General features: G+C 43.9%; 1 protein-coding gene across 3 annotated transcripts in view; it reads left to right on the forward strand.

The window, feature by feature from the left end:
* ZC3H12B (zinc finger CCCH-type containing 12B) overlaps positions 1 to 23,092 on the forward strand; it is a 44,502-nt gene that overhangs the window by 15,969 nt on the left and 5,441 nt on the right. For all 3 annotated transcript variants that reach the window (XM_070759700.1, XM_070759699.1, XM_070759702.1), the window contains 5 exons: positions 5,809 to 5,844; positions 13,664 to 14,413; positions 17,084 to 17,223; positions 19,556 to 19,790; positions 22,033 to 22,139. In XM_070759700.1, the coding sequence (XP_070615801.1) occupies positions 13,794 to 14,413; positions 17,084 to 17,223; positions 19,556 to 19,790; positions 22,033 to 22,139 (1,102 nt within the window). In that variant the 5' untranslated portion in view covers positions 5,809 to 5,844; positions 13,664 to 13,793. The remainder of the gene's footprint in view (positions 1 to 5,808; positions 5,845 to 13,663; positions 14,414 to 17,083; positions 17,224 to 19,555; positions 19,791 to 22,032; positions 22,140 to 23,092) is intronic.

A 23,092-nucleotide genomic window follows, 5' to 3' on the forward strand; every position in this document is an offset into this window, starting at 1 on the left:
GAGTTTAAGTTGTAGCTGTGAAAGGAAAGGTGGGAGGAGAAAATACTTAACCCTTCATCTTTCCAAGATGTGCTCCTCTGATGGTGCTAATTGCTTTTATTCCAATGAGTACATTGGGTCGGAAAACAGATACTATCAGAAAATATATTCATGGAAAAAGCACAGAATTAATGCTTTTGCAATTAAAGGAACACATTTTTCATTTTAAGTTTTAAGAGCTGCTTGTTCTGCATTTTAGGTGGTGCAACTCTTTATTCTTATAGCAAATAAGGGCACATGCAAAGTTAACCAGTAAGAGCTTATAACTTTGACTACAATTGCTGATTGAAAAAAATTGCTGGGGAGGTGGTACAATAATACCTAATCATTAGATTCAAGGTTGTTATCTCTGTAATATATTTTACTCTGTGATATGTTTCATACATAGTAATCTACACCGGTTCTCTTTTATTGCTTTTAATTTGTTTTGTTTTGTTATTTTGTGCTTTCCATATTTCCTGGGCTTAGAATTGTGACTGAAAGTTTTTAGACAGAATATTTTTTATTGCCAAATTAAAAAAATATTTATTTATTAAATGTATAGGCCGCCCAACTCCTCCGGACTCTAGGTGGCTCACAACATCTAAAACAATATAAAAGACAGTTTAAAACCCAATAAAAACCCATTTGTATCTTTTTGTGGCCGGATCTAGATGGTACCTCATTGATCAAATAACACAATGCATACAATGCTGATTGATCTTCTGGTTTTGCATTATTCAATTAGATACTTTCTTTTGTAAGATATCTTTTATTTATGCCTTGATATTCAAATAAAGATTACAAATGTCGCCAGTAATACAGTCTCAAATATTAGGAGATTTGTGAAGTTTCTTTTTGTTCAAAATGTACTTTCAGAGACCACTGGAAGGATGGGCTTGCATAAATAGGGGTTTGTTTTGTTTATTAGAATTCTGTTCATTAAGGGATGAAATCCAGTAATATTAAATAAAGACAATAATTAGCGGAGTCTTTTTGTGATACTTCTCCAGGAAATGTGTGTGTGTGTGGGGGAAAGTACCAGGCTTTTGCTGGAGGACAACTCATCAAATTTGTAATTGACACCAAGCTGGCCAGAGTAGCCAATACAGAAGGATCTCGAGAGACTTGAACACTGGGCTCTATCTAACAAAATAAAAATCAAATGTAGAGAAAAGTAAGGTTTTACATTTAGACAAGAAAGATCAAGTGTACAGGAATAGACTGGCAGTAGGTGATCCCTGGCAGTAACAACTGTGAATGGGATCTTGGAAGTCGTAGTGGAAATCACTTAAATAGGAGCCCTCAGTGTACTGCAGCTGCCAAATAAGCCAACACAGTCCTAGGCTGCGTTAACAGGGATAGAATCAAGATCACATGAAGCTCTAGTACTGCTTTATAAATGCCTTGGTAAGACCACAGTTGGAATATTGCATCCAGTTTCGGTTGCCATGATATTAAAAAATACTGAGACTCTAGGAAAAGTGCAGAGAAGAGCGACAAAGATGACTGGGGGGTTGATGGCAGGAACTGGGTGTGCCCAGTTTAATGAAAAGAAGGACTAGGGGTGATATGATAGCAGTGTTCCAATATCTAAGGGGCTGCAACAAACAAGAGGGAGGGGGTCAACCTATTCTCCAAAGCACCTGAAGGCAGGATGGCAACTAGCCAGGGACAAGCATTCTCCAATGCGCTGCTACGGAGACTCCAACATGGGTCATACGTCAGTCTGATTGGTAGGGACTGAGTTTGAAATTTAAATATTCAATTAGCTAACGCCCGGTAGCTGCTCAGAAGGTCAGTTTTTAAAATTGAGTCGTAGTGCAGGGACGTGTTAAAAATCTCTCTAGTGGTTACTTTGAGTTAGGGCAGACTGGACTCTCCTTTTAGCATTCTAACTATCATTCCACCAGTCAGGTAAGTTATATAGGTTTTATTAGGCAGCTTAGCTGGTCCACTGGGACGAACTGCCTGTGCAAGGAACATTTCTAGTAGGATCCCTGTCCTCCATGGAGATAACCCATGAGGAGCTGGCTACAATTCCTGACTTTATAGTCATTGCCCTCCGTGGGCAGGACTTCAGGATGGACAGTTTTAATAGTGTGCTTCAGGCCTCTGTGCTCCCTGGACATTGCCTATACATTTTATAGCCCTCATTCCTCTCAACTGTGAGGGTCCACCCCTCCGCTGAATTTGGATCACGGGATTGCCAGTGGGGATGATCTTCTGTTCTCCAAAGTGAAGTGCGCTCTCACAGGCAAGAGGCTCGGTGTCTTCTCCTTTCGGCTCCTGCCATTGGCTCCTGCCTTTACTTATGGGTGAGATCATCCAAGGGTATCTCCACCCCATGTTCAATCAGTGAAGCGGTGGAAATGATGTGTCGGTGCCTGGAGTCTGTTAGGGTGTGGATGGGTGCCAATAGACTCAAACTCAACCTTGACAAGACGGAGTGGCTGTGGGTTTTGCCTCCCAAGGACAATTCCATCTGTCCGTCCATTACCTTGGGGGGGGGGAGTTATTGACCCCCTCAGAGAGGGTCTGCAACTTGGGCGTCCTCCTCAATCCACAGCTAACCCCCAATTTCTCAGTTTGGTGGGGGAAATAGTTGATTTATGCTTCGAACTGGTTTGCGTTAAATGTCAGTAAATCAGTTTTGATCTTTAATTGCTAGTAAAACATCTGTACTTACTATTTATTTTTTATACTAAATTTCAGTTCTGAAATGTTATGTTTCTTGTTGATCTGTGTTAGAATGAAGGTTTCCAACACTGGTGTCTTTCCCTCCACCCCTTAAAGTAAAAAAAAAGAAAGGGGGGCGGAAGAGAGCAGATTCCTTTCTGTAACTCATATGGAAATTCTAAGCTGAGAATTCCCCTTGATTTGCATAGCTGGGCAAGAGTGCAAGACAAAGGATAAACTTTACTTTTAGTTTTCGGTTTCAGAAAGCACGTGGGCCATCATAACTTTAAAGTGAACGGACTTCACATTGCAAAATAATTCCCAGGTTGCAAAACAGATGTCAGTAAACATACCAATTTCCCTATTTTTCTTGAGGGACGGGATACCTAAATCATTGTAACCACAGAAAAATGAAGTTTCCCAAAAGACTGGCTTCGGGTCATATATGGAGATTTGTGGTGAAGCCTTCTTAGTTTCTACTTAACATTTCAACCTTTCAAGATACTGTTTAGCAGCCCTCAAAGTTTGGGAAAAGTAGATTTTTAAAAACTCTGCTATGGGGTGAGTAGTTGCTGAACTTGCATACATCAAAAAGTTTCAGGCCATTGCACAAGCTCTCAGCAAATACATTTTTTTAACATACAAATTGAATAAATTAAAGAAAAATAAACAAATACTGCAGTTCTTAATTGAGGAGGAACATCATTAATTGATGAGGGACATCTCATGTATAATCTGTATTTGCATAACATCTTCCTGTCTCTTTCTGCCTCCTTTAAATTCTTCATAAGTTTAGCCACTCTAGATACTTTAGCTTTTGACACAGTTCTATATTTGTTCTAGAAATACCTACCATTAAATTAAGTGGAATTTACCTCTCAGTCTCTGTGTGATATATACATAAGATAAGTTTGTGGGTTTCATGTATGGTTTCCTGAATCTGGGTGTATTGACCAGTCATCTGATTGGTAGGCTGTTTGAGAGCAGTCATGTCAGACGTGAGAAACCAGGAACCAAGGTTTTTCAAATGAGTTCAAGTTTATTTCATACAAAAATCTGAACTATTAATTGTCAAGGCAAATTGACAATAGATAAAAGTCAATGGAATTCAAGAATCTTAGATGTCTTGTGGGCAGGAAGGGACTCCAGACTGATGACATGCTTGACCCCTCCCTCAAGAGTCAGCCTGGTCATCTCCTACAAGTTGTAGGCTAAGGAAGGTATAACACCAAGATTAACATTAGAACAACTATCAAGAAGTAAACAATACCCCAATCAAGGAACTTCCAAACAAGTTAACAGTAAACAGCACAAACAAAGAACCTCCAAAACCATCCACATTGACAGGGCAAACCACTAGAATATACACTGAGAGTAAACCCTACTCCTTACTAGTACTGACGATGTCACCTAGCTTGCGAAATGAAACATCCAAGCTCAGCCCTGACTTATGAATATTCTCCTTTTTCAGATAGTGTCCTCTCTGAACAGTGGAGTATATACCTCCGGCAATTGATGGGTGAACTGTTGGTCTAGTCAGCATGTGAAAGTTGCTTCCAGCTATGACAGCACATCCCAAGAGAAAACAGGGACGTGAGCTTGGATGTGTAGCCCCAAACCCAAGTGCCGGCCATCAAAGGTTGCCCCTTCATGTGAGCAATTTGATGCCGTTTACATAATTTTGAATTACAACTTCCAGAATCAGTCACCATCATTTGCGCTAGCCTAGATGGTTGAGAATTGTTTTTTAACACATAGGGCAGACATGACATTGTTTACTTCTTTGAGAACAGTAGTAGGTATTAAGCCTCTCCAACGACAGATGAATTTCAAAAGGAGCTTTATGTCAGTTAATGTGACATGCTGGAGATTTAGTAGAGCTCATTTTCCATTTTTGATGAATGCTTTGTAAAACTGTCATTGAAGATTTAATCAGTCTCTGGCCAGCTCTCTCTTTAAAGACCACAAGCAAAATAACAATTGAGCATCACTTTTTTGCTCATGTTTTTTCTGGAGGTGGTGATTTAAAATGTACTGAAATTTTAATCATAGACTCATAGGGCAGGAAGGAACCTTGGAGGTATTTTAGTCCAACCCCCAGTGATGGAACTACCACAATTTTGGGATGTAAGCTGTTCCATTCATTAATTGCTCTCACTGTCAAAAAGTTCCTCCTTATTTCCACGTTGAATCTCCCTCTGACGAGCTTCTAACCATTGCTCCTTGTCCTTCCCTCAGGTGCTATGGAGAATCAATAGATCCCCTCTTCTTCGTTACAGGCCCTTAAGTATTAGAAGACTATTATTGGGTCTCAATAAGTCTTCTCAGCCCTCATTCGGCTAAATATAACAGTTCCATTAGACATTCTTTGTATGATATGGATCTCACAGTACTCCTTATAAGGAACATTAGGCTGGAAAACCATGCCCAGCACATGTGCAGAAACTTCAGGAAACTTAAATATGAATCTCTCAATCCAGTTTCCAAAGACAATACCATACTAGTATGAAAGGATAATTCAGGGGTCTCCAAATTTGGCAACTTTAAGACTTGTGTACTTCAATTCCCAGAATTCTCCAGCCATCATGGCTGCTGAGGAATTCTGGGAGTTGAAATCCACAAGTCTTAAAAGTTGCCAAGTTTAGAGACCCCTGGTAATGGTTAGTACTCATTGATAGTTTCAGATGAATTTCAAAAATTCATAATCAGGGATTATGGTCATTCTACTGGTTAGCTTTGGGCTGGCTACCTTGACTCTTCTAGCAGTACCATTCAACGGCTCCTGATATTAATATTATAGAGGATGGAGAAAAATCTGCTTTTCCCACATTGTGCATTGTTTCCCATATCTCCATGGTGACCTACCTTATTAATGTATTTTCTGAAATCAAAATCATATATTTCTTTGAAGGAATTTCTCCTCTAATATTGGCTAAAGCATTCTTAGTCTACAATTTGCTTGAGTTACTGCAAACAATGCGTACATAGTATTTCATGTGGTCATACCGTATACTTGCATAAAAACATTACAGTATTAATAGTTTTGTTTTTCTATCCCTTTTCTAATGATCTCTAACATGTAATTTACTTTTTATTTTTATCTTTGTGCAGCTGCTGAATACTGACTGGGCATCTGTTTCTCCTTCAGTAAGTTTCTTCAGCTGATACATGAAATATGGGGAGGGGGTTTGGTCACTGGACAATGTTAAAAATTAACTAGTCATTAAGAAGGGGTGGGAGAATACGCTAACTCCGTGATGCGCAACCTCTGGCATGCATGGCAGAGGTGGCATGCAGAACCCTCTCTGTTGGCACACATGCTGTGGCCCCAGGTCAGATCTCTGTGAGCTTCTGTTTCCTTGCAAAAGGCAAAACAGAAGCTCATGAAAGGAAAAGGATCCTGACCTCTTGTCCCGCTGCTGGTGCTGGGAGGCCCCACCTGGTCTTTGGGCATACGCACACCTTTCAACCTGGGCATGTGCGTGTGCGCAGTTCGGGCACTTGGTGTCTAAGAGTCACTATCGCTGTGCTGATACTTTTCTACTCTTGAATCACTGCTTCATTCGCTTACTTGCTCCTATCGGCTCTTGCAGTAGCCTCCAACCAAATCCTAATCCCTCCAGCCAAAAATATCCGTGATTTAAACTTGGAATTATTTGTGTGCAGGAATTACATTCAATAAATTATAGTTCTTCTTTATGGATGTGTATATCATTGTGTTGGCTACTGTTTAGAGATGAAAAGAGGTGCATGTATGTTTGGAAGAGTTTATCTGCCATAATGCTCTTTTGTACCTATTATATGCTACTATATTCCTTAGGTTGAATCCCCACTTTAATGCAGATTTCTTGAAATTAATATTCTTATGTTAGCTTTCATATCTCTAGCTTTTTTCCATCCCATTGATTTCAGTGCATGAACTTAAAGGCAGGTCATGTTGAACATCAATTTTACCTAAATTTAGCATGAATTCAAACATTGTCCTTTGCTGTTGCAAACTAGTTGCATGTGAATCATGCCAGTTATGATTTGTGAAGTCACGGTTTAGTACCTTGATTGACATGGCTGCATCACATCACAACTCCTTATACTGATTTTATTGTTCCCCAGTAACAGGTCACATTCTGCTCCCATGTTGCTAAGTTTCATGTCGCCTCTTTTGAATCTGTGGGTATCAATTTTCTGCCTGTACATGTACAGGGAGCCCATGACTTACAACAATTAGGATCCTAGTTTCCACCGTTAAGCAAACTGGTTGTTGAACAACAATTTTATGACAATTTTTTCCACGATTGCTAAGTGAATCACTGTTGTTGTTAGTGAATAATGTGGTCATTAAGTGAACCCAGCTCTACCCATTGATTTTGCTTGTTGGAAACTGTTTGGGAAAGTCAGAAAGGAAAATCTCCGGGCTTTCGGATGCTGCAGCCATTGTACATACGTGGCAGTTGCCAAACGCCTGAATTTTTGATCACATGATTGTGAGGACACTGCAATGTTTGTAAGTGTGAGGATCAGTTGTAAGTCACTGTTTTTGTTTCCATTATAACTTTGAATAGTCACTAATTGAATGGATGCAAGTCAAGCACTATCTGTATAAGTGTAAGAGAAAAACTTGTAGATTTTATTTGAGGGAACCACTTTTAAAGCTACTTTTCTCCACTTGCACTGCTTCGGAGAGTCCAACATGGGTTAATCTTCAGCCAAGCTGGAAGGGACCGAGTTAAAAATTAGCATAATTTACTGGTCCAACCCCCATGCTGCCCTTCCCGGGTCAGTCTAAAAAACTCAGTCATAGTGTAGGGACACATGAGTTTTCTCTCCTAGGACTCTTAGAGTCTAGGGGTAGTTTTACTTGGTTTTTACTTTATTTGGTTTTAATTGATTTAAGTGACTTTAATTGTGTACTTATCTGTTTTAATTATGCAATGTGCTTAATGTATTTTTCTCCTTTCTGTTTCCTTTTCAGAATCATGGAGCAGCTCACCTTGAGGTGATGGGGCCCCTGCTCTGTGGAGCATTGCCCTAGATTGTCTTCCCCAGGTCGGAGCCTCTTCCCTGCGTGGGTACAGCTCCCAAAACTGGTGTTACCGGAGATGGAGGTCCCTGGCCTGCGCGGCCATACCATCCTTGGAGCGGTTTCCTTGGACTCAGAAAATGGAGATTCGAATCTCCCGCCGAAAACCGCCATCAGTAGAGGTCCCCGGCCTGCGTGGCCATACCTCAGGGCAAGGTGTTTTTTTTTTTTTTATATCACGTTGGGCCAGGGCGAGCAGGAATTTGAAATTCCCGCCCAAAAACGCCGCCCGAGATCGGAATGAATCCGAGGATTCCCTTTTGCCGCCTGAGACGGCTACGGGATGAAACGGCCATTAGAAGATGGCGCGGCACACAGGGGGCCGCCATTTTGGAACAGCCGGTTTCCGGCTTGAGGCCTAGAGAGGCAGGAAAGAGACCGGATTTCCTGTTTATACAGGAAATGAACAGCGGTGGCCATTTTTTGCTCGGTAATACTTGTGTAACAACAGAAAAAGTTCTTTGCTTTACCCTTGCGTTGCGGAGGCTTCGAATAATTCCCCAATGGCTGATCTTCCACAGCAGGGGACAACAGAGCCCTCAACAGCAAAAGCCAAGGAGAAGACTCACTCCTCAAAGGCAAAGTCAAAAACCTCTCAATCAGCATCAGGACTAAGAGAGGCCGAGCGTCGAATTAAGGCATTGGAGGAGCAACTTGAGGCTCAGAAGCAATGCAATACAGCAGTCTCTTCAGTGCCAGGTCAGAGCGGGGGCATAATAACCGGGACCCCCCCAAGGCTCCCAGAGGGAAGTGGCTTGGCTACAGACAGGGACTGGTCTCCAGATAGGTTCGGGGGCCCATCCCAGGTGGCTGAACCCATAAGGCCTGAAGTTGCCAGGCCACCCTCTGTTTCTCCTGCATGGCACATGGCACCTCAACCATTGCCTACTGCCACATTCACCCCAACAGCTGCGGGGCTCAGATCATCCCCAGATACCTGGCAACGCCTACCACCAGCCTTGCAGGATATGATCGCTTCAGCATATTCGCATGGCATAGCAGCTGGGGTGCAACAATACACAAGTGCACCACCTCCCTCTCCGCAACCTCCTCCTCCTTCTCTGCAGAGGAATATTTGGGCAGCACCAGCCCCCCCGTCACCTGCGCATGATTCATTTCTTGAAGACCCTGCGTTCAGAGGACAGGGATCAGAGCCAGATGATGGCCTGTCTGAGGATGAAGGGGCACCTCCAGAACCACCAGTGTATACAGGCCTTTTTAGACCCGCTATCTTTCGTGTACTGCTCAATAAGGCAAAGTTGACTGTGGCTTTGGGCACCCCTGAGAAGTCCACAGATCCAGCCTCAGCCCCTCCTCCGGCCTCGAGAGTACTCACGGAGATCCAAAGGGATGCTGACCTGATACCAGCCCCTAAAATTTTTCTGGACAACGTGCAGAGGCCTTGGCAATACCCAGCAGCTGCTCTGGGTCCAACAGCTTCTGAGCGTAAGTTTTACGCATTTGAGCCGGAATTGGAGAAGTTACTTGAATTTCCATCAGTTGATGCTCCAATTGCAGCACTAGTATCTAATGCATTAGTCCCTTCCGATGTGGCAGACGGCCTAAAACCGGAAGACCGGAGGGCTGAGGGAATAAATAAAAAAGCTCACCAAATGTCGGCATGGGCCCTCAAGGCAGCTTCGGCAGCCTCATTTTTTAACAGAGCTTCGGTCCTTTGGCTCCAGGAAATGCTTTCGAAGCTGGGACCTGAAGAGGGTCGATTAAGACAGGACCTTAATAAGTTGCTGGCTGCTGCGGAATTTTCAGCGGATGCCACTCTGTCCGCATCTCGTTTCTCCTCACGAGCTCTAGCAGCAAACCAATCATCCCGACGACTACTCTGGCTCCGGACTTGGCAAGCTGACGCCAAATCCAAAGGTCGTTTAGCCTCAGCCCCATTTGATGGGTCAAAGTTATTTGGAGAATCTCTTGACAAGGTCCTGGTGGAGGACAAGGACAAGAAGAAAGTCATGCCTAGATCTTACAGAAGGCAGGAAAGGCGCACTGCACCGTATTTTAGGCGCCAGCCCTTTCGAGCTGAATCTTCCTCCACTGCACCCCAGGCTGGAAGATCATATTCACAGGGGTCTTACTCCCAACTGTCCTACAGAGGGGACAGGGGTAACTTTGGAGATCGGAACAGGCAGTTCCAGCAATCAAGGAGGTCCTATCGTGGTTCCAACAGAGGAGGCTTTAGAAGGAACAAATGACTTTGCCACCATAGTTCCCATAGGGGGGCGGCTGCAGCACTTCACCGCCTCCTGGGCATCTATGTCCACCGACACTTGGGCCATAAACACTATAACTCAGGGACTCACCCTGGAGTTTGCCCTGAACCCTCCAAACAGATTTCTGGAGTGTCCGGTACTTTCCAACAATCACAAGCGCAACCTCCTCTACCAAGAAATTCATCATCTCTTTCAAATCAAGGCCATCGAGAAGGTTCCACCACACCAGGAGAAGCAGGGGTACTATTCCATAGTGTTTATAGTACCCAAGGCTTCAGGGGGTTGCCGCCTCATCCTCAACCTGAAGCAGTTGAACCTGTATATAAAATACCGCAGGTTCAAGATGCACTCTCTAAGGACTATACTAGCTGCTATACGTCAACGGGACTGGCTGACGTCAATAGACCTCAAAGAGGCATACCTCCATGTCCCAGTGCATCCAGATTCCAGGAAATACCTCCGGTTTTGTTTCGAAAACCACCATTTTCAGTACAAGGCCATGCCCTTTGGCCTATCATCAGCTCCCAGGACTTTTACAAAGTTATTGGACATTCTCACCGCAGAGCTAAGGACACGTCCTCTACGACTGATGGCGTATCTGGACGATATCATCATTCTGTCCAGCAGCCGCAGTCGGGCTCAACGCGACCTATCAGAGACTATAGCGACCTTGGCGGAGGCGGGGTTCTCTATCAATTACCAGAAGAGTCATCTCACACCAACCAGGTTTCTACCGCACCTAGGTACCAACATAGACACCATGGAGGGCAAGGTCTTCCTATCGTCAGACCGCCAGGTCAAGGTCAGGGCGCTGATCACAGAATTACAGCGCAGCCGTACAGTAACACTGGCTTTTCTGTCCCAACTGTTGGGAGTTCTCATATCCTGCATAGACATTGTTCCCTGGGCCAGGCTACATGCCAGACCACTGCAGTGGTTCCTCATTCCGTTTCAACAGAACCGGACCAGCCACTCTTCCAGATTGGTGTCAATTCCTCCAGAGGTACGCCGATCGCTCCCATGGTGGAGGTCGTCAGCGTTACATCAGGGGTCACCGTTCCTACTACAACAGGAGGTGACGATAACTACGGACGCGAGTCTCTCAGGATGGGGAGCTCATTCCGAGGTGGGAATGGCCCAAGGATTATGGAGTCCAGAGGACCTCACATGCCCCAACATCAATTACTTGGAACTCAGAGCGGTCCACCTGGCCCTAAGACACTTTACAGATCTGGTGAGGGGCCAAAATGTACTGATCCTTACAGACAATGTGGCGACCAGGGCACACATCAACCATCAGGGCGGCACGAAATCAGGCCGCCTGATGAGAGAATCTCAATCCCTGTTCAGGTGGGCAGAGCAACATCTCGCATCTCTACGAGCAGAGCACATATCCGGCACCTCCAACATACAGGCGGATTGGCTCAGTCGGACCACTATCGACCCGACAGAGTGGAGCCTGAGCTCAGACCTCTTTCGGGACATTGTGCGCAGATTTGGGACTCCGGAGGTGGACCTATTCGCCACCTGCCACAACACTCACTTACCAAGGTTCTTCTCAAGGTTCCCATCACCAGGAGCGGAACAGATCAATGCTCTAACCTGCCCGTGGCCAAGGGGTCTGCTGTATGCATTCCCCCCCATCTGCTTAATACCGAGGGTAATACACAAACTATTACAAGAGCAAGCAGAAATTCTCCTGGTGGCTCCTCACTGGCCCAGACGTCCTTGGTTTGCGGACCTCGTGGACCTTTCAACTTCTCCCCCTTGGTGCATTCCACATCACAAGGTGGTCCTGATGCAGGGGTCAATTTGCCACCCAGACCCCCAGTGGTGGAGTCTTGCCATGTGGCACTTGAGGGGGAGAGGTTAAGGAAGGAACGGATCCCAGATAAGGTGATATCCACCATACAGGCAGCACGCCGTCCTTCCACAACACGGATTTACCAAGCTACCTGGAAGGCTTACTGCTCCTTCTGCAGGGCTCGGGATCAAGACCCTCAGTCACCATCAGTGATTCAGATTCTGGAGTTTTTACAAGCGGGTCTGGATAAAGGATTGGCTCCGAATACACTTCGCAGACAAACGGCAGCTATTGCCACAATACTCAAGATGGACTTTGCTACTCCAATCTCCCAGCACCCATGGATCCGGGATTTCATTAGGGGAGCAGCGAACATCAGACCTCCTACTATACACCGTTTTCCCACATGGGACTTGCCACTGGTGTTACAGGCCCTCACGGAGCCTCCCTTTGAACCCTTGAGGGAGATACCGCTGCGTCTGTTATCACTAAAGACGGCCTTTCTCACTGCAATCACATCGGCAAGGAGGGTCTCCGAGCTCTCAGCATTATCAGTACGATCGGACTTATGCATCTTCCACACCAACAGAGTGGTCCTCCGACCAGACCCTGCTTTCCTACCTAAGGTGAACACGGTTTTTCACAGATCTCAGGACATTGTGCTACCAGACTTTTGTGCCCAAGGGTCTCACCCACTGGAACTAAGATGGCACAAGTTGGATGTTCGACGAGCCATCAAACTTTATATTAGACGGACTAATACCTTTAGGAAAACGGAGGCCCTATTTGTCTCCTACTTTCCAGCATCTATGGGGAGTAAGGTCTCCCCCAAGACAATTAGTTGCTGGATTCGTTCCTGCATTATCACGGCATACAAGTCACGATCTGCACCAATACCAAGAGGCATCACGGCACACTCAACAAGGAGCGCAGCCACCTCAGCGGCATGGACGACGCAGGCCCCGATTGACGATATTTGCCGTGCGGCAACGTGGGCCACGCCTAATACATTCATTAAACATTACAGATTGGACACTTTCGCTTCTGCTGAAGCAGCCTTTGGACGCAGAGTACTGCAGAGAGTTTGCACCGATACTGCGCCCCTGGTCCAGCCTTTCCCCCCCTAATATGTTGAGCTTGGGTATATCCCATGTTGGACTCTCCGAAGCAGTGCAAGTGGAGAAGAACCGTTGCACTTACCTGAACGGTCTTCTCGCTGCACTGCGAGGAGAGTCCAAACCCACCCGGCTGTTTGGGCCCAGGGTCTCAGGGTTGTCATAGTTTGAGTTTTTTCAAGTTAAGTTGATTAATAAAGTTCTTTGGTTTACTATCACTATGACTTCGTTTTATTATAAGACTGACCCGGGAAGGGCAGCATGGGGGTTGGACCAGTAAATTATGCTAATTTTTAACTCAGTCCCTTCCAGCTTGGCTGAAGATTAACCCATGTTGGACTCTCCTCGCAGTGCAGCGAGAAGACCGTTCAGGTAAGTGCAACGGTTCTTCTCATCTTTGTAGCATGGCATCATCAAATACACTGTTTAAAACTGGTACGGCTTTTGCTGCTACTAAACTTATGCACTTCTTCTTTAGCATAATATGAGGTATGAATCTGGCCTACAGTTAACCAATTTTGGATCCTATTGTCTGATCTGTCCAAGAAGTATTGATTTCTCAAGCAGAGATAATCATAAATGGGGTTCTAACTCTGTTTCTCTCACAAATCCTTTCTGCACAAGCGGTTCTTTTAGTTTATCTGGATTTGAGATCTAATTTACTTTTCTTATTCTGACAGATTGTTACTTGTCACTAATTTCATTTTTTTCCTTTTATTTTTCTTCCCTCCTTGCCAAAAAGTTGTGTAATTGTTTTCGTGACCCTCACAAATCAAGACTTGCAAGCCGCAAGATGATGCAGCGGTGCACCCGTTCCGAGCACTTTTGGCCCTGAGAGCAATTTGAGGGCATCGCACCAGAAGGTCAACGTGATGACGGCCTGGTCTATGGTGGAAAGGCTGAAAATGGAGAAGAGGCACCCCCAAAACAAGAGGACGGTGGTTGAGCATGACGGCGGGGACGGCAGCACGGAATCCGAAGAATGGACCAGCTCCGAGAGCGACAACGAGCAGCCGTGCGCCAGGATCAGCTCCAGCAAGAGCCCCCTGCTCAGAGAGGAGGGGGACGCTGCTCTCCCCCACAAGCCCCACCGGCAGCTGTGCCGCTCTCCTTGCTTGGATCAGCCCAGCTTCTCCCAGAGCTGCCTTCTTCAGGATTTGAAACTGGAAGAGGGCAAAATGAACTCAGACAAAGAATATCAAGCGAAAATTGATTTCGCTCTAAAACTGGGTTACACGGGGGATCAGATTCAAGCCGTGTTAAACAAGTTGGGGGCGGATGCTCTCATCAACGACATTTTGGCTGAACTGGTGAGGCTTGGCAACAAGGCGGAGAACGAAGGGCCGGCTAGCCTTGGAAGTAGCCCTGCTCCCGTAGGTGGGACGGCTGCCAAAGAGGTGGCCAGCCCCGAGCTCTCCCTGGAGGACGATGTCGTGGACAGTTCTGACAACTTGAGGCCGATCGTAATAGATGGGAGTAACGTGGCCATGAGGTAGTTTGTAATTTTGTGCTGTTTTTGTTGCACTTGTGGCCCTCTTTTCTTGCATAAAAATCCTTGAAAGAAATCAGCATCCAAATAAATGTTTATTTCAAATGTGGATAAGAGTATACAACCATGAATCCAAATGTCAAATTTTGCAGAATTCCTTGGTTTCTATGCCCAGGAACATCAGATTATTATTATTATTATTATTATTATTATTATTATTATTATTATTATTATTATTAATTAATTTATTTATTTATTAGATTTGTATGCCGCCCCTCTCCGAAGACGCAGGTAGTCCTGGGCCACATTTGAGCCCTAGATTTCTGTTGCTAAGTGAGACCATTGTTAAGTGAGTTTTGCCCCATTTATGACCTTTCCTGCCATAGTGGTTCAGCAAATCAATGCAACTGTTACGTTAGTAACACAGTTGTGAAGTGAATCTGGCTTCCTCATTGACCTCGCTTGTCAGAAGGTCGCAAAAGGTGATCACATGACACCCCCCCCTCCCCAGGATACTGCAACCATCATAAATATTAGTCAGTTGGCAAGCCAGTCGAATTTTGATCACCTCCCCATGAGGATGTTGCAATGGTTGTCAGTATGAAAAACACGGATAAGTCATTTTTTCAGTGCTGTTGTAATTTTGAATAGTTACTAAATGAACTGTTGTAAGTCAAGGACTATCTTGCAATGTCTGAATCTTCTCATCCACTGAGAACATCCTAAAAATGCCCATAAAGTGCCCTCCTCAGTGGGGATCAGGGATATGTAGAGCGAATGGGAGTTCTTTTCTATTGTATCCCTGTACATTGAACTTCCTATCCCTGGGGGTCTGCGCAGCCCCCTTCTGCGGCCCTGCCCCATTGAACTGTTACCCCTAGTTCAGGCACCCCTCACCTTTTATATGTCCCTGAGACACGTACAATTTCTGTGGAGAGAAGCTTTTCTGTGGACCAGAAGGAGCCTGGTTTCACCTGTTGGTCCCATCCCCCACGTGCACAGATGATTTATACATGGTATGCTTGTGTGTGTGTCTGTTAGTTTATGGGGTTTTTAAAATTTCTAAATATTTTAATTAATTGCATTATTTATGATTTGTTTCACTTGTTGTGAGCCCCCCCCGAGTCTTCGGAGAGGGGCGGCATACAAATCCAAATAATAAATAAATAAATAAATAAATGATGGGACTTTGCCCGCTTGGGCAGCCCCCTTTCTGGTGCGCCATGGGCCGTGAGTTGGGGATTCCTGCCCTCGTTGATTGCTGGAGGTGTCTATTGTGGGAGAGACATTTAGAGCTGGTGCATCTCGAACTGTTTCTGGCACAGTAGTAATCCTCCCAGAATCTTCTGATTCAGGCATGCTATAAAAACAAATCTATTCCGTTTGGATGCCACTCAACTCCAGCTGACTCTGGGTGACTCACAGCAATAAAATAGCAAAAACAGATATAGAGAATGAATCAAAACATCTTTTTTTTAAAAAAGCCTGCAAAATAAACTCAAGGTGGCAACTCAACAACACAGAAGACATAAAATCTCACAAACAGGATGGTGGTACTGGTGTCCCATCCACCCTATCGGATGGCCTGGGTAAGAAGCCAAGTCTAGGCAGCCTGAGATGTCACCGGAGGGGACTATATGGATCTCAGCGACATTTCATCCTTTTAAGGCTAGTGTACTTCAACTCCCAGAATTCCCCATCCAGCAAGAAAACAGAGTGAAGTTTGCAGAGTCCAATCTTGAGTCAATCATCTGGACCAAACATTTATTCTTCCAAGTTTTTGGGCTTCTTTTATCCTCCTGGAAATTCTCTCTCTCCAGAATGGGCCTGTATTCGAGAGACAGAGAAGGTATCTGAGATGGGCCCCAGCATGAGTCTGAAAGCTTGGAAGGACAAACCTTGGGTCCCAATGATTGACTTGGATTGGATCCTGCAACATTATTCTGGAACACAGATGTTTCCCTTCATTGGCGAGAGTGAAGTTTGTATTTTTTTATTGATTGATTGATTGATTGGATTTGTATGCAGCCCTTCTCTGTGGACAAGGGGTGGCTCACAACATATCAATAAAACATGTCAATAAAGCTTGTACAATTTGTAATTTCCGAACACTTTTCAGAGCATTGCAGTAGTCAAACCTTGAGGTGATGAGGGCCTGAGCAACTGTGAGTAGAGACTCCCTGTCCAAATAGGGCCGCAACTGGTGCGCCAGGCAGACCTGGGCAAATGCTCCCCTCGCCACAGCCGAAGGATGATGGTCCAATGTCGGTTGACCGAGGAGGACACCCAAGTTGCGGACACTCACTGAGGGGGGTCAAACTTTGCCCCGCCTGGGTGATGGACGGACAGATGGAAGTGTCTTTGGGAGGCAGAACCCACAGCCACTCCGTCTTGTTGGAGTTGAGCTTGAACCTGTTGACAGCCATCCAGACCCTAACAGCCTCCAGGCACCGGCACATCACTTGCACTGCTTCACCCCTCCAGTCGGTGCAGAAGGTACCATGGTCGATGGTATCAAAAGCCGCTGAGAGGTCAAGGAGCACCAGGACAGAGGATAAACCTCTGTCCCGGGCCTGCCACCTTATCCACCTTTCTCTTATGTATTGCATTTTTATCTAAGCCATCTTCATTAAGATATATCAGAATTCTCTGAATTATTTTGTTCATTTTCAGCCATGGAAATAAAGAAGGATTTTCCTGTCGAGGGATTCAGCTAGCTGTTGATTGGTTTCTGGAAAAAGCTCACAAAGATATAACAGTATTTGTGCCAGCCTGGAGGAAAGAACAGAGTCGGCCAGATGCGCCAATTTCAGGTAACCATTTTGGGGACTGGCATAACTTACAAGATCAAAGTTTAGTATTTCTCCAATAGGATGACTCAGTTACTCTGTCTATTATAATGGAGGGTATTTGCATACTTTTTATGCATAATATAATAGAAAAAAATGTGCATGGCCACTTAAATCTTATGGGCTATATTAATGTTGCATTGAGGAATATTTTGAACCACATGAGTTAATTGGTACTTATTTTGTATTCTACCTTATTGTATGCTCAATTTGTTTAAGATCATTTCCACTTTATACAGGCAGCTTTCGGTTTACAATCACAATTGAGCCCAAAAGTTACGTTGCTATGTAAAACATTTTAAAGTGATTTTGGCCCCATTTTATGAGTTTCTTGTTATTGTTGTTAAGTGAATCATTGCAGTTGTTAAGTTAGTAATGAGGTTGTTAAGTGAATCTGGCTTCCCAATTGACTTTGCTTGTTAGAAGGTTGCAAAAGCAGTAGGGCAATCCAGGCACTACAACGGTCATAAATATGAACCACTTGCCAAGACTCTGAATTGACGGATAGGACGTTATAGCAGATAATTTTATGAGCTATGCTTAGATCCTGTTGAAGGCGTCGTAGTTCTTAGCCACTGATGGCGAACCTTTGAGTTCCCAAACCGCAACCCATCCTACATATTTCTCTCCGAGTGCCAGTAGGGCAATTTACTGTATTTTTCAGACTATAAGACACACCAAGATTGTGAAGAGGTAAGTAACAAAAACTTTTTGTCCCCACGAGCATTTTGCAGGCCTCTTAAAACCTCTGAAAAACAGGCCCAATTTTGCAAAAAATGGAGCACACAGAGGGCTTGGGAGGTCTGCAGAGTGCAGTGGGGAAGGCCCAGACTCCCAGGTCTTTGTCCTCCATCATGGGGATAGAGGATGAGCTTAACAGAGAACAGTTGAGGAAAGGGATTTGCTTCCCATCTCATTTTCTTTCTTTTTTTCTTTTCTTTTCTTTTAGTTTTTTTTATTTTCTCCACCTTCACAAATACAGAATCAACATGTATATACCTTCCAGTATTATATACATCACACGAAGTTCATAATTGTACATTTTTGCCCTTTATTCATAGACCCGTTTAATTAAAAAAAGTTAAACAGCCGCAGCCTGCCCCTTTAATTATCCTTTCTTGCACCCCCCCTTCCTCCTTCCTTCTTTCCTCCTACCTACTTACTTTCCCTTCATTCCTCCTAAACCTCTCTCTTCCTCTTTCTTCTTTTTCTTTATCTCTCTCTCTCCACCTCTCACTTCTTCTCTCCCTTTCTACTTCCTCTTCACCCCTTTGGTACCTTTCCTGGGTATCCCAACCTGTTACTTATATTAGGAGTCTGTTGATGTAAAATCCACTTTAAAGACAGTACCAATCACTAATTTTTTAATTTGTTGCTTATAACTCCAAATAAAGCTTTTTGTCAAATTCTTCTTCCTTCCCTGAAAAAAACTAACTTTGTCATCCAGATTTTCTATCTAATCAACCTCGACCTTTAGCTTCTACTTTAATATTTGTCCTCTTTACTTTCCCTTAACGTATGGTTTCTTGTTCTTTTTTATTATAAGGCCTATTGCTCTGTCCCCTTTCTTATGTTTTCCAAGCCCTAAGTCTTTGCAGGTTTTTTTTCATTGCTCTACTTGCTCAGAATTTTTCTTTCCAGCCCTAACCAGGTTCTAACAATGTTCCCAGCTCTTACTGGCTTGCAAGCTCTTTCATTGTTACTCTCTCCAGATAAGTTTTTTTTTAAGCCCTGACCAGGGGATAAAATAATGTGCTGAAACTGACTAAACTAAGGATGTTAGCCAGATGAATGTCTGGTAAGCAGCTTCTTGCCCAGTGACAGCCCCAAAACGTCACTGCTCTTGAGGAGATCTGCATGGGAGAATGGGCCAACATACCAGCAACAGTGCGTGACAACCTTGTGAAGTCTTACAGAAAATGTTTGACCTCTGTCATTGCCAAAAAAGGATATATAACAAAGTATTGAGATGAACTTTTGTTATTGACCAAATACTTATTTTCCACCATAATTTGGAAATAAATTTGTTAAAAATCAGACAATGTGATTTTCTGGATGTGCTTTCTCATGTTGTCTCTCATGGTTGAGGTCTACTTATGATGTCAATTACAGGCCTCTCTCATCTTTTTAAGTGGGAGAACTTGCACGATTGGTGTCTGACTAAATACTTTCCTCCACCACTGTACGTGTGTGTGTGTGTATGTGTATTATATATATGTATAACTGTCAACAGTGACAAACTGTAATAAATGCAAGGACTTGATCTTAACACTCCTGTGTTCATCCAATTTTGCAGACCAAGAAATCTTGCACAGATTGGAGAAGGAAAAAATCCTGGTGTTCACCCCATCGCGGAGAGTTCAAGGCAGACGTGTTGTCTGCTACGACGACCGCTTCATAGTGAAGCTGGCCTACGATTCCGACGGCATCATTGTGTCCAATGACAACTACCGGGACCTTCAGAACGAGAAACCAGAGTGGAAGAAATTCATAGAGGAACGGCTGCTCATGTATTCCTTTGTAAACGACAAGTACGCTGTTTCTCCTCCTCCGCTGTGCACACCTCTTCCTTAGAGAGGTTTCCTCTCCTTTTCATGGGGGTCCCATTCTCATTGCAGATAGTCCTCGGCTTATGACCACAATTGAGCCCAAAATTTGTGTGGCTAAGCAAGGCAGTTGTTAAGTGAGTTTTGCCCCATTTTACAACTTTTCTTGCCACAGTTGTTAAGTAAATCTCTGCAGTTGTTAAGTTAGCAACATGGTTATGAAGTGAATCTGGACTCTGCATTGACTTCGCTTGTCAGAAGGTCCCAGACTGGGATCATGTGACCCCAGGACACTGCAGCTGCCAAAAATAAACCACTTGCCAAGCACCTGAATTTTGATCATGTGACCACAGGGATGCTCAAACTGTCATAAATCACTTATTCCAGTGCCGTGACCACAGGGATGATCAAACTGTCATAAATCACTTATTCCAGTGCCGTTGTAACTTCGAACAGTCAATAAATGATCTTTGTAATTTGAGGACTAGCTGTATTTGAAAATAGCGTGGCCAATAGTGAATGTCTATGAACAACAGAGATAGTAGTTAACTGGCTCAAGCATTTGTTCTCAATGTTTTCCTATATTCTTCAATTCTTCTTCTCTCCATAGATTTTGCTCTAAGCAAGAATAACATTTTTCTTACAGTGAGAAAATGCTCCAATCTTGTTAGCTTTTTGGTTAGCCCTTTTTGCTTGTTCTTTTACTTTTATGTGGAAACTAAAGATGGATTGGCAGAGTTGCTTTCTGAATTTGCTCTGGCTAAACTACAAAAGTGATTGTGATCTTGGCTTGTTAGTAAAGGTTGCTTCTTTGAGGCCCAGCAACAATAATTTAAATCACCATCAGTCTGTTAGGTATGCACTATATAAGTGCAATAAATAAATCTGTCTGTGTCATGGCCAATTTCAATCTAATTGATCTTCTCACCCACTAGATTCTCGTTACTTTATAGATTGCAGAATAACAGAGTTGGAAGGGACCTTGGAGGTCTTCTAGTCCAGTGATTTTCAACCTTTTTTGAGCCGCGGCACATTTTTTACATTTACGAAACCCTGGGGCACATGGAGCGGGGGGGGGGGGGCTGAAAAAAGTTTGGACAAAAAAATTCTCTCTCCCTCTTCCTCCCCTTCGCTCTATTTCTTTCTCCCTCCCTCTTTCTCTCCCTTCCTTCCTCTTTCTTTCTCTCTCTCCATCCCTCTTTCTTTCTCTTCCTTCTTTCCTCTCTTTTTTGCTCTCTTTCTCTCCCTCCCTACGTCCCTCTATGTCTTTCTCTCTCTCTCCTTCCTTCCCTCCCTCTTTCTCTCTCTTTCTCTCTCTTTCTCTCTCTCTCTCTCTCTTTCTTTCTTTCTCTTGTTCTCTCTCTTGCTTTCTTTCTCTCTTGTTCTCTTTCTCTCTCGCTCTTTCTCTCTTGCTTCCTTTCTCTCTCTCTGTCTTGCTTTCTCTCTCTCTTGCTTTCTTTCTCTCTGAGCTTCGCGGCACACCTGACCATGTCTGGCGGCACACTAGTGTGCCACGGCACACTGGTTGAAAAACACTGTTCTAGTCCAACCCTCTGAAATCAGGAGACCCTGTACAATTCTGGACAAATGGCTGCAATCAATCTCTTAAAAACCTTTAATAACGATGCACCCACAATCTTTGGAACCAAGGCCTTGATTAATTGTTCTCCCGAGTTGGATCTCACTAATGATCTCTCAACCTCTTCTTGTCCTGCCCTCAGATGCTTTGGAGAATAGGTTGACCCCCGCCTTCTCTTCCACAGCTCCTGAAATATTGGAAGGCTGTCATGTTTTTCATTCTCTAAAGCAGTGATGTTCAACCTTTTTTGAGCCGTGGCACATTTTTTACATTTACAAAATCCTGGGGCACCCCACCAACCAAAATGACACAAAATGACACAAAATGACACTCTAACACAGTACATATTATACATATAGTTAATAATATAGTTTCTAAATATATTTATACTCACCTAGTGTGAAACCTGGGCCTGTTTCGATGAACCCAAATGGGATATCCTGGCAGGAATGGTAGTTTGGGGACCCATGTTTAATTTCTCCACGGCACACCTGACCATGTCTCATGGCACACTAGTGTGCCGCGGCACACTGGTTGAAAAACACTGCTCTAAAGCACCTGTGGGCAGGACAAAAGGTAATAAATAGAAGGTTGTCAAAGAGAGATTAATGCCAGGCAGTTAAATTTGACTATGTTTCATTTTTCTAGGTTTATGCCACCTGATGATCCGTTGGGACGCCATGGTCCTAGTCTTGAAAACTTCTTAAGGAAAAAGCCAGTTATTCCAGAACACAAAAAGCAACCCTGCCCTTACGGTGAGTCGGTTACTGGAGGGATTTGGCTGGGAAATTCTAGGAGTTGAAGTCCATAAGTCAAGTTACCAGGTTTGGAGACCCCTGCTCGAAAGGTTTGAGGAATACTTTCAGACTGCATAGCCAACATTTTTTAAAAAAATGGAAATTTATAGTTCCTTGAATCTCTGGAACATTCCAGCTCTGGGAAGATTAAAATAAGCAATGAAAATATTGAATAATTATATTATTATTTTGCATCTCATAATGGTAGTAAAGTAGTACAGCTTTGAAGAAAATGCAATTTAAATTTATTGGCTAATCAAGAATTTACTCTGGATTTTTAAAATTGGGAGGCAGCATAGAAATACTATTTCTCTAGTTTATGCCACCTGACCCATTCAACATGATCTTTTAGGGTAAAGCTTTTGTGCTCTCTCTTGCCTGTGGTCAATTATATGTACAGCCAAGACATTCATTTCATTTAGGATCTAGTCTGGCTCGGTCATCGGGATCAGAGGTTTTGTCTTCTGAGCTTTCAGACTCCTGCTGAAGCCTAGGCACGGGGAACATCTCTGTAGCAGAGTGTGTGCTGCTCTGGGTGTGATATTGACAGCGCCTGTTGTAAGTGGCTTTTTTGGATGGCTGGTTTTTAAGTCATTGGCTGTTGTTTCCTCATGCTCCCCAGCCATTGTTGTGTAAGTAAAGTGGTACCTCGTCTTACGAACTTAATTCGTTCCGTGATGAGGTTCATAAGAAGAAAGGTTCGTAAGATGAGACAATGTTTCCCATAGGAATCAGTGTAAGAACAAATAATGTGTGCAAGCCCATTAGGAAAATCCAAAACATTAAGGCTTAAAAAAAAAAAGTGGCGGGCCGACAAAGCTGAGGCGAACAGAGCCTCTCTTGAGCCCCATGAGTCTTTGCCTCCCATTTCTGTCCATCCCACTGTGCTCATTTCCTCCACAAATTTCTCC

Source organism: Erythrolamprus reginae, chromosome 8, assembly GCF_031021105.1.
Source record: "Erythrolamprus reginae isolate rEryReg1 chromosome 8, rEryReg1.hap1, whole genome shotgun sequence".
NCBI classification, from domain to species: Eukaryota; Metazoa; Chordata; class Lepidosauria; order Squamata; family Dipsadidae; genus Erythrolamprus; species Erythrolamprus reginae.